The 12,329-nt window shown below is 43.3% G+C and overlaps 1 protein-coding gene across 1 annotated transcript; it reads right to left on the reverse strand.

The window, feature by feature from the left end:
- Window positions 1–872: 872 nt before the first annotated feature.
- On the reverse strand, window positions 873–1,454 carry LOC113780279. The gene has a single exon (XM_027326093.1). The coding sequence runs from the start codon at window positions 1,452–1,454 to the stop codon at window positions 873–875; it is 582 nt and encodes a 193-aa protein (XP_027181894.1).
- Window positions 1,455–12,329: the final 10,875 nt, after the last annotated feature.

Consider the following 12,329-nt stretch of genomic DNA (forward strand, 5'->3'; position numbering starts at 1 on the left):
ACAACAACCAAGCAAGAACCTCAAGTTAGCTGCCAAAAGGCCACCTCAAGACCACTTGCCTAGATATAAATCAAGAAATAAAAGTCTTCCTCAAGTCCAATAGTCTAGATTCTTAATTAGGGTTTCAAACCCATGAAATACAATCTCTACTCTTGGCAAAATTTGAAAGATTAAAGAAGGATGAAGTGGTTACCTCTTCAAGCTCCTAAACCATAGTTGTAAGCAAAACTTTCCACCAATACTTCACCAAGAAACACCACAAGCTTGCACCTTCCTTCTAGCTAGAGCAAAATTCCAAGAGATTTGTGGGTTGGATGAAAATTATCAAGCAAGATTGGAGCAAAAGTTGAAGCTTTTCTCTTCCCCCTTTCTTCCCCTTGTTCAGCCGAATGAGAGAGAGAGTAAGGGAGTGAAATGTGTTTGATTTTTGTGGTGGAAAGATGAAGGAAAAACTAGCCTTAAGTTTGTGTAAAAAGTCAACTTTCAATAGTGGCTCAATAGTATCTTGCACTACTACTTTGTCTCTTGTTTGCTACACTTATACACTAATCTTCTAAGATAATTCCTCTTGCACTACAATTACTCATACTTACTAGTCTAGTATCAAATTTTCAAATCTCCAATTAGTCGCGCCGGTACGACTTTCGAGAAACTTTCGACGTGCACACGGTAAAAGTTTAATTTAAGAAAAATTCATGCAAAAGTAGTAATATTAAATAACACTAAGGCAAAATAATTATAAAATAGACTAAAATAAGAATAAAATATGAGTCCTCACATCCTCTCTCCTCTAAAAGAATTTTGTCCACGAAATTCATACCTTGATTTGAAAATAGGTCTGGAGATTTCTTTTGAATCTCTTCTTCTACCTCTCAAGTTGCTTCCTCTACTCCGTGATTCCTCCATAGAACTTTTACCAAAGGGATTTGCTTATTCCTCAATTCTTTCACCTTATGATCCAGAAGTTTCATTGGTTTCTCCTTATAAGTTAGTGCCTCATCAATCTCAATATTTTTTGGTTGCAGTACATGGGAGGGATCTGGGTGATACTTCTTGAGTATAGACACATGAAAAACGTTATGAATTTGAGGCAAACTTGGTGGCAGTTCCAACTTATAAGCCACGTTTCTCACGCGTTGGAGAATCTTATAAGGTTCTACAAACCTTAGTTGCAACTTCTTTCCTCTCACTGTTATCAAACTTGCTTTTAGAGGAGTGATCGTAAGGAAGACTTGATCTCCAACCACAAACTGCAAATCCTTTCTCTGGTTATCTGCATAACTCTTTTGACTGCTCTGAATTGTCTGAATCCTTTGGCATATTAACTTCACCTTTTCACGTACCTCCTCAATCCATGGTACTGCAGTTGGATCTAAGATCTTTTTTTCACCTATTTCATCCCAACAAATCAGAGATCTACACTTCCGGCCATAAAGAGCCTCATAAGGAGCCATTTGAATGGATGAATGGAAACTATTATTATAAACAAATTCCACCAATGTTAAGTACTTACTCCAACTCTTTCTGAAATCCAAAATCTATGATCTCAACATGTCCTCGAGGGTCTGAATTGTGAGAACCCGTATTGCCCTAATATTTTCCTAGGGTTTTCCCCTTAATTGCATGTTTTCTGCATTTTCTGGCTTAGGAAAATTTTCTTGGTGGATTTTATGAGTAATTATAGTTTTTAGATGATTTTTCTAGCATTGGGTAGTTTTTGAAAAATTAAGGATAGATTATGGACGTGGGCCCCACTAGTGCGATAAGTTCGGAAAAATTCGGCCAATAAGGTTAAGTTTCGGATACTGTGTGAAATTTATCGGGTGTTAAGAGATAAGTAGAGAGTGTGAAGTGATTGATGTGAGAGGGGGAAAGAAGGATAGGATTGCATTTAAAGTGGTGACATGTGTCACTATGAGGTTGGTGGTGACTTATGACTTACTATTCTTGTTTTTGACCTTTTGACCAATTGGTTAAATATCTTAAAATTACCACAAAAAAAAACACCATTTCTTACTCCTTGGTGGCCGGATCTCTCTTGAGCAAAGAAGGAAGAAACTCTTCACCATTTTAGCTTCCATTTAGCTCAATCTTCCAAAAACAATCACATAAACTAGTTTCTACTCCATAAAATCCCTCAATTAGGTGCTAGTAAGTTGTTTGGTGAAGTTTTAAAAGGAAGCTAAGGTGTTCTACAACTCCCTCTCTCTTGTTTACTAGGTAAGTGGTGATTGAACTTCCTCCTACACCTAATGATGTTTAATTTGTGCCTAGTGGTGGCTAAAGTGTTGAAATTTGTAGTTTATTTCTTGATTTGAGATGAATTGGTGAAGTTTTTATTTTATTGAGGAATTTTCTGGTTTAATGTGATCATGATGTTGTGGTTATCTATGATGGTTGGTAATGAGAGGTTATGACTCTAGTGGATGTGAATGATTGATAATTGCAACCAATTTTGGGTTTGGAAGGAATTTGAGGAAGTTAGAGTTTCATAACTCCCTTTTCTGTCTGGTTTTGTATCATATGGTTAGAGGCCGAATTGGCCTTTGCTTAAAACATGAAAGTTGTAGGTATTGATGTTTTTGAGGTTCCTGTAAAATTTCAGGGCATTTGGAGTAGTGTAGAATGAGATATGTCGATTTTACTGTTACTGTTCTGGGTTGATCAGAATGTGCGAACTGCGCTTGTAATCGTCTATTTTGACTGAAATTGCTTTGGATTTGGATGTTGGTGTCTTCTGATAAAATGTAGTTTGATGTCTTAGCTACAACATGCCTTTGGAATCAATGCATTTGGACCTCTATAGACTGAGTTGGACTAATTACAGCATAGTGTGATTTGTAAACCTGCAATTACGGTTCTGGTTTGGTTTTCTGCATTTTTGACCTAGTTGTGCTAGGATTTGGACTAAGTGGCCTTCTACATTGTTGTAGCCCTGTCTTTTAGCTTCGAGATGGTGGGTCTTACACCCTCATCCGATAAGTGTAGCGTATTTTGTGTCATTACCGCAAAAGGAGGACGAAAACTATTTTTTTGTTAAGGTCAAGTTAATGCATTGCTGAATTTTCTGGTTTGCTATAATGCCTATATATGCATATGAAACCCTATTGGGGTTGTGATTGGTTTGGCTTTATGACTCGTTAGCGAGTCTCATTGTATTTGTTTACGTGTTCTAGGGCGTGACGTTAGTGCACGACGTATTTTGGACGACGGTACATGAAACCTCACCTACGTGAGTGGTGAGTATACTACTCACTTGGATGTTTATAATGTGGCTTTGCTATATGTGATTGTGATACCTTGAAGGCTTGTTTAGCTATTGGAAATGATTAGGGTGAGGGTGTACTTGACCGCCCTCATTCCTTTTATTCTTGTAACTGACTGTTTACCGTTTCACTGTATTACTGTACTGCTATATTGAGTTAATGGATTCCATTCATGGGATATTGTTTGGGTGTCGGTTGGACGAGTATCCAACGGTCCTACTGTACTACTGAGCTCGACCCCGTTGGTAGTCAATTGAATCGAGCCAGCGAGGGCTTGGTCGTGAAAATTGACTAGTCACGGGGACTGAAATGGGAATCTTGTGGTAATGAGACCCTTGATTCCGGTGTACTCGAGTATCACCTAAAGCTACTGCTTGGAGTGCGGGCCCGGTTGGGGTATGTTGGGTGGAAGGAATGGAAGTGAAGTGAGGTCTACGGTTTGGTACTTTTAACGTTGACGGAGGGTCAATGGAGTTGGATCAAGAATGTAAGCGTGGAAATGGGCTCTTGAGAGCCGTCCGTATCTTTTTATCGATTTGTTTTGCTTCTTATTTGTATACTTGAAATGAACGGTTATGCTCAAGTGATCTTGGTTGATTATGTGATAGTTGCTCACTGAGCTTTAGCTCACTCCGTTCCATTTGTTTTCCTTACAGGAAAATGATCACTTTTAGAAGATCATACTTGTTGGTTGCCAAATTGAGCCATGTATATATCTATTTTGAATAGCTCTTTGCATGAAACCCTAATGTGTATTGGGTTCATCTTTTGATTGGCAAACCGAATATGTGTATCCATGATGAATAGCTTTTGACATGCCAATGTAGTTGTAAATGTTGAATTTTAGTGTATTGATGTTTGGTTGATGTTTGGTTGGACTTCGGAACGATTCGGCTTTCAAACGGTAAAAGAAAAATTTTTGACCGAAGAGTACTGGACTGAATCCGGCCAGAAACTGGCCGGATTGTCGGCCGGATTGCCTTGGGATTTTTTTGAAAATCCGGCCTTGCTCACTGGACAGTAGCCGCTAATCCGGCCAAGAATCCGGCCGCTAATCCGGCCAGATTCCGGCCGGATTCTGCTGTTCCAGGCCACTATTCATCGTTTTCATTTTTTTAATTTTGTTATTTTGATACTTGTGGCTTGTTCGAGCGCGCTTTTACTTTCCTGAAACGTTTTAGATCGCGTGTAACTGCTCGTTAGTCCTGGCGAGAGCTGGACAGGCAGTCCGCTAACCCCTTTGGTTCGCCTCAGGGGAAGGTGGGGCTGTCACAGGTGGTATCAGAGCCTAGGTTTAACTTAGCCTGGGTGTTATAGGACTGCTTGATTTGAGGATTTGATGTTTATGGCCTGTAAGCTTATATTTACGGTTAATTGTTCTTATGGTGTTGGATGGCCGGACAGGGTGACCCTAGTGATAGTCCTTCGGGAGTGAGACCTCGCAGAGCACTTCCCGTGATCCCATATCAGATACGGCCAGGAGGGGCCGTTATTCGTTGGAGCCCATCTAACCGTCTTCGACGGTGCGCGTGTAAAGAGAAGTATGCCTATCCGAACGCTCTCGTGTTTGCTCTGGACAAGGAGCGTAAGGTGTTGGCTAGAGAGAATGCTCGACTTGAGGTTGAGGCGATCCAGGATAGGGCGACCAACGAGAAGCAAGCTGCGCGTATTAAAGAGTTAGAATACGATGTGCTTGAGGTCGAAGATAGGGTTGACGACCTCTGCGCTCAACTGAGGGAGGCACGAGAGCGCGAGATTAAGCGAGCTCGTAAGGTCAGGGGTCGCGCTGAGTCGATCCTTAATCTTTGTGACGATGGCCTTGAGGAGTGTAGCGATGAGGCTTCGTGTGCGGGGGCCGAGGCTGGAGAGGAGTCTACCCCGTCGCCTGGGTCCCAGACCCCGGCAACTGACTAGGCCTTGACTTCTAGGCTTCTTATGGGATAGTTTGGTGGTTTTTGTATGTACATAGGGATAGGAATAGAGCCTTAGCTAATCGTTTTGGTTGTTTGGATTAGCTACGTGTAAATTTCTTTTGATAAGGCCTATCCTCGGGGGATCGTCTATGTTTTTCTGACTTGCCTGTACATGACTCGACTGATTGTCTATATGTGTGTGGCTTGATCTTGCTTGGCTTGTATATATGTTTGTGATCATGTTTGCAATGTATCAATATGTGTTAATGTGATTTGTTATTACTTTGGTTTAGTACTCTTGCCTAGACCAAGTAAACCGTATGGAAGGTACACGGAGTGGTCGGGGACGTGGGCGCGGAACTAGACAACCCACACCGGTTAGGGGTACGGGGGAAACCTCGACTGGACCCGATCTTGAACCACAAGCCGATCCCAATGTGTAAATAGCTACTGCTATGCAGCAAATGACAAACTTGCTCGCACAAGTAGTGCAGCAACAAGCCCAGAACCCAAACTCTAACCCTGGAAACCCCGGAAACCCTGGCCATCATGTCGAGAGCGAAGATAGAGCTCTCGAACGCTTCCAAAAGTTCGCTCCGCCAAAGTTTGTTGGGGAACCCGACCCGGACGTTGCTGAAAGATGGCTTGAAAAGATGGTTGATATCTTTGCAGCCTTACACTACCCTGACGAACGGCAGGTGACGTTTGCCGTGTTCCAGTTTGAGGGGGCGGCCCGTTCTTGGTGGAACGTGATCCGACAGAAATGGGAACGGGAACAGACGCCCAGGACTTGGGTGAACTTTATTCGAGAGTTTAATGCGAAGTTCTTCCCTCCTCTAGTCCAGGAGAGGAAGGAGGACGAGTTTATTAGGCTCCGCCAAGGGACTCAAACTGTGGCGGAATACGAGAGTCAATTCACCCGCTTGTCCAAGTTTGCGTCTGAGTTAATCATGACGGAACAATGACGGATTAGGCGCTTTATTCAGGGTTTGAATGTAGAAATTCAGAAAGACCTCGCGGTGGCTCAAATCACTGCGTTTAGCGAGGTTGTGGAAAAAGCCCAACGAGTTGAGAATGCGCGGTTACAGGTCCGGAACTTCCAGGCGAAGAAGCGTGGCTTTCCTGGGAGTAGTTCTGGACAGGGTGAGAAGAGCACTCCCGCTAAATTTGGACGAGGAACGGGAGGTGGTCGACAATCTGGTGCAGGTAGAGGGACTCCATTCAGGGGTGGCCAAGCTGGGTGAGGACCAAGGGGAAATGCTCAGAGTGGCTCGGTTTCAGCACCTCGCGGTCCCTGCGGGCATTGTGGGAAGCCAAACCACACCGAAGATAACTGCTGGAGGAAACAAGGCAAATGTCTGCGTTGTGGAAGCGCAGACCACCAATTGACTACTTGCCCGGTCCTGAAACAAGATGGAAAGGGAAGCCAACCACCGCCGAGGACCAATACTGGACCAGCGAAGGGAGATGGGTCCAAACCGAAAGTGCCAGCTAGGGTGTACTCCTTAGAGCCCCATCAGGTCCCAGAGTCTTCGGAGGTCGTAGAAGGTACGATCTCTATTTTCCACCGTTTTGCCAAAGTTTTAATTGATCCTGGTGCCACTCATTCGTTTGTTAACCCTGATTTCATGTGTGGCATCGATATAAAACCTGCTAGTTTACCATATGACCTAGAAGTTAGTACACCCACGGGGAATCAACGTTTGGTGACTAGTATGGTTTATAGGGATTGTGATGTATGGGTAGGTGAAAAGAGATTTTTAGGAGACCTGATAAGCTTGTCCATTAAGGGGTATGACGTGATTCTGGGTATGGACTGGCTAGCCAAATATAACGCCCAACTGGATTGTAAAACGAAAGTGGTAGAATTTCGCATTCCTGGCGAGGCAACCTTAAGGTTGGATATAAGGGGTAGGTTAGCCTCATCTGCTTTGATTTCGGGCATTCGAGCTAGGAAACTGATAAGTAGAGGGGCGCAAGGATTTTTGGCCTTTTTGATTAACACCCCTACGGATAAGTTAAAAGTGGAAGACGTGGCCGTAGTGAGGGAATTTCCGGATGTATTCCCTGATGAGTTAGTAGCTTTACCTCCAGAACGGGAGATAGAATTCCAAATAGATCTGTTACCTGGAACCTCACCTATCTCAAAAACCCCTTACCGAATGGCGCCTGCGGAACTTAAGGAGCTTAAGTTGCAATTACAAGATCTTTTGGAGCGGGGATTCATTCATGAGAGTGGGTCTCCTTGGGGAGCTCCTGTCCTATTTGTGAAGAAAAAGGACGGAACCTTGAGGATGTGTATTGACTATCGGGGTCTGAACAATGTTACGATCAAGAATAAATATCCACTGCCCCACATCGATGAGTTGTTCGACCAGCTGCAAGGAGCAGTGGTCTTCTCCAAGTTGGACCTCCGACAAGGATATTATCAGTTGTTGATTAGGAAGAGGGGCACAAGGATTTTTGGCCTTTTTGATTAACACCCCTACGGATAAGTTAAAAGTGGAAGACGTGGCTGTGGTGAGGGAATTTCCGGATGTATTCCCTGATGAGTTAGTAGCTTTACCTCCAGAACGGGAGATAGAATTCCAAATAGATCTGTTACCTGGAACCTCACCTATCTCAAAAACCCCTTACCGAATGGCGCCTGCGAACTTAAGGAGCTTAAGTTGCAATTACAAGATCTTTTGGAGCGGGGATTCATTCATGAGAGTGGGTCTCCTTGGGGAGCTCCTGTCCTATTTGTGAAGAAAAAGGACGGAACCTTGAGGATGTGTATTGACTATCGGGGTCTGAACAATGTTACGATCAAGAATAAATATCCACTGCCCCACATCGATGAGTTGTTCGACCAGCTGCAAGGAGCAGTGGTCTTCTCCAAGTTGGACCTCCGACAAGGATATTATCAGTTGTTGATTAGGAAGGAGGATATACCGAAAACTGCTTTCAACTCGAGATATGGGCATTTCGAGTTTGCCGTTATGCCCTTTGGACTGACCAATGCTCCCGCCGCCTTTATGGACCTAATGCATAGGGTTTTCAAACCCTATCTAGACCGATTTGTCGTTGTGTTCATTGATGACATTTTGGTCTACTCTAAGACACGCGAGGAGCATGAGGAGCATTTGAGAGTGGTGTTGCAGACGTTAAGGGAACATCAGTTGTACGCCAAGTTTAGTAAATGCGAGTTTTGGTTGGAGAATGTAGCATTCCTAGGGCACGTAATCTCCCACGAAGGTATTTCGGTGGACCCGACAAAGGTAGAGGCCGTGACAAATTGGAAGAGACCAGAAAATCCCACGGAAATTCGTAGCTTTCTAGGGCTAGCTGGGTACTACCGACGTTTCATTAAAGATTTCTCCAAACTAGCAGGACCTTTAACTGACTTGACAAAGAAGCATGGTCGATTTATTTGGAACGCCCGATGCGAAACAAGTTTTCAGGAATTAAAGAGAAGATTGACCACGGCTCCAGTACTGGTCTTGCCAAATGGAGTGGACGGGTTCGCGGTGTATGCAGATGCGTCGCGAGAAGGCCTAGGGTGTGTTTTGATGCAGAACCGTAATGTAATTTCTTTCGCCTCTAGGAAGTTGAAGCTTCACGAGCAGAATTACCCGACCCACGATCTGGAACTAGCCGCGGTTGTGTTTGCTCTGAAAAAGTGGAGGCATTACCTATATGGGGTGACCTTTGAAGTGTACTCGGATCATAAGAGTCTTAGGTACCTTTTCTCCCAGAAGGAACTGAACATGAGGCAACGACGGTGGATGGAATTTTTGGAAGATTACGACTGCACCATCAACTACCATCCGGGAAAGGCAAATGTGGTAGCCGATGCCTTGAGTCGTAAGGTGCAAGTAGCAGGGTTGATGATTAAAGAGTGGGATTTATTAGAATCCGTATGTGAGTGGAGACCCTGTCTTGGGAGCCATAAGGTGCTATTTAGCAATGTTAGGGTGACCTCCACTTTACTGGAACGCATTAAAGAGGGGCAAAACGAAGATTTGATGGTAAAGAAGTGGAGAGAGAAAGTGGAGAAGGGAGAAACAACGGACTTCAATTTGAGTCCTGAGGGCATTTTGAAATATCGAAACCGAATAGTGGTACCGAAGGAGGAGTCGTTAAAAATGGAGATTCTGGAGAAAGCCCATCGGTCCAAGTATACAATCTATCCGGGCAGCAGCAAGATGTATCAGGACCTGAAAGGAACCTATTGGTGGGACAATATGAAAAGGGAGATCGCTCGGTACGTGCAAAAGTGTCTCATTTGCCAGCAGGTGAAAGTAGAGCATCAAAAACCATCGGGTCTGTTACAACCCTTGGAGATACCCGAGTGGAAGTGGGAAAACATCACAATGGACTTCGTTTCCGGTTTACCGAGGACGCAAAGAGGACACGATGCCGTTTGGGTGATCGTTGATCGCTTAACCAAATCGGCCCATTTCTTGCCGGTGAACATGAAGTATTCCATGGACAAGTTGGCCCGACTGTATATGGACGAAATCGTAAGGCTACACGGCGTGCCTGTGAGCATCGTCTCTGACCGAGATCCACGGTTCGTATCTCGGTTTTGGCAGAAGTTTCAAGAAACCTTGGGGACTAAACTTAATTTGAGCACGACTTATCACCCTCAGACGGATGGACAGTCAGAGCGGACAATTCAAACTCTCGAGGACATGCTACGAACTTGCATTCTGGATTTTGGTGGCAACTGGGGTCAACACATGACCTTGGTAGAGTTTGCGTACAACAATAGCTTCCATTCGTCGATTCAGATGGCTCCATACGAAACCCTCTACGGTCGCAAATGCCGCTCGCCGATTTACTGGGACGAAGTTGGTGAAAAGAAAGCACTAGACTCGGCAACTATTCCATGGATGGAAGAGGCCCAAGAGAAGGTCAAGTTGATACGGCAACGACTTCAAACAGCTCAAAGTCGACAAAAGAGTTACGCGGATAATCGAAGAAAAGACTTGGAATTTGAAGTTGGAGACCACGTATTTCTCAAGATCACACCCTTACGAAGTCTTACAGCGGGCAAAGGAAAGAAACTTCAACCGCGGTACGTCGGACCTTACAAGATCCTGCAGAGGGTAGGAGCGGTCGCGTATCGATTAGAACTGCCTTCCAGTCTCTCGCGAATCCACGATGTGTTCCACGTCTCGATGTTAAAGAAGTATCATCCCGACCCATCCCATGTCTTACAACCGGAGGAGATCGAAGTAGATGAATTACTTGCTTACGAAGAGAAACCTGTCCAAGTGCTTGACCGGAAAGTCAAAGAGCTCAGAACCAAGCAGATTCCGTTAGTAAAAGTGCTATGGAGAAACCATGGGATAGAGGAAGTTACTTGGGAAGTGGAGGAAGAGATGCGGAAGAAGTATCCAAACCTGTTTGGGAATTAAGGTGAGAAATTTCGAGGACGAAATTCTTTTAAGGGGGAGAGAGTGTGAGAACCCGTATTGCCCTAATATTTTCCTAGGGATTTTCCCCTTAATTGCATGTCTTCTGCATTTTCTGGCTCAGAAAAACTTTCTTGGTGGATTTTATGAGTAATTATAGTTTTTAGATGATTTTTCTAGCATTGGGTAGTTTTTTAAAAATTAAGGATAGATTATGGACGTGGGCCCCACTAGTGCGATAAGTTCGGAAAAATTCGGCCAATAAGGTTAAGTTTCGGATACTGTGTGAAATTTATCGGGTGTTAAGAGATAAGTAGAGAGTGTGAAGTGATTGATGTAAGAGGGGGAAAGAAGGATAGGATTGCATTTAAAGTGGTGACATGTGTCACTATGAGGTTGGTGGTGACGTATGACTTACTATTCTTGTTTTTGACCTTTCGACCAATTGGTTAAATATCTTAAAATTACCACAAAAAAAAACACCATTTCTTACTCGGTGGCCGGATCTCTCTTGAGCAAAGAAGGAAGAAACTCTTCACCATTTTAGCTTCCATTTAGCTCAATCTTCCAAAAACAATCACATAAACTAGTTTCTACTCCATAAAATCCCTCCATTAGGTGCTAGTAAGTTGTTTGGTGAAGTTTTAAAAGGAAGCTAAGGTGTTCTACAACTCCCTCTCTCTTGTTTACTAGGTAAGTGGTGATTGAACTTCCTCCTACACCTAATGATGTTTAATTTGTGCCTAGTGGTGGCTAAAGTGTTGAAATTTGTAGTTTATTTCTTGATTTGAGATGAATTGGTGAAGTTTTTATTTTATTGAGAAATTTTCTGGTTTAATGTGATCATGATGTTGTGGTTATCTATGATGGTTGGTAATGAGGGGTTATGACTCTAGTGGATGTGAATGATTGATAATTGCAACCAATTTTGGGTTTGGAAGGAATTTGAGGAAGTTAGGGTTTCATAACCCCCTTTTCTGTCTGGTTTTGTATCATATGGTTAGAGGCCGAATTGGCCTTTTCTTAAAACATGAAAGTTGTAGGTATTGATGTTTTTGAGGTTCCTGTAAAATTTCAGGGCATTTGGAGTAGTGTAGAATGAGATATGTCGATTTTACTGTTACTGTTCTGGGTTGATCAGAATGTGCGAACTGCGCTTGTAATCGTCTATTTTGACTGAAATTGCATTGGATTTGGATGTTGGTGTCTTCTGATAAAATGTAGCTTGATGTCTTAGCTACAACATGCCTTTGGAATCAATGCATTTGGACCTGTATAGACTGAGTTGGACTAATTACAGCATAGTGTGATTTGTAAACCTGCAATTACGGTTCTGGTTTGGTTTTCTGCATTTTTGACCTAGTTGTGCTAGGATTTGGACTAAGTGGCCTTCTACATTGTTGTAGCCCTGTCTTTTAGCTTCGAGATGGTGGGTCTTACACCCTCATCCGATAAGTGTAGCGTATTTTGTGTCATTACCGCAAAAGGAGGACGAAAACTATTTTTTTGTTAAGGTCAAGTTAATGCATTGCTGAATTTTCTGGTTTGCTATAATGCCTATATATGCATATGAAACCCTATTGGGGTTGTGATTGGTTTGGCTTTATGACTCGTTAGCGAGTCTCATTGTATTTGTTTACGTGTTCTAGGGCGTGACGTTAGTGCACGACGTATTTTGGACGACGGTACATGAAACCTCACCTACGTGAGTGGTGAGTATACTACTCACTTGGATGTTTATAATGTGG

The sequence above is a fragment of the Coffea eugenioides genome, chromosome 8, assembly GCF_003713205.1.
Source record: "Coffea eugenioides isolate CCC68of chromosome 8, Ceug_1.0, whole genome shotgun sequence".
Taxonomy (NCBI): Eukaryota; Viridiplantae; Streptophyta; class Magnoliopsida; order Gentianales; family Rubiaceae; genus Coffea; species Coffea eugenioides.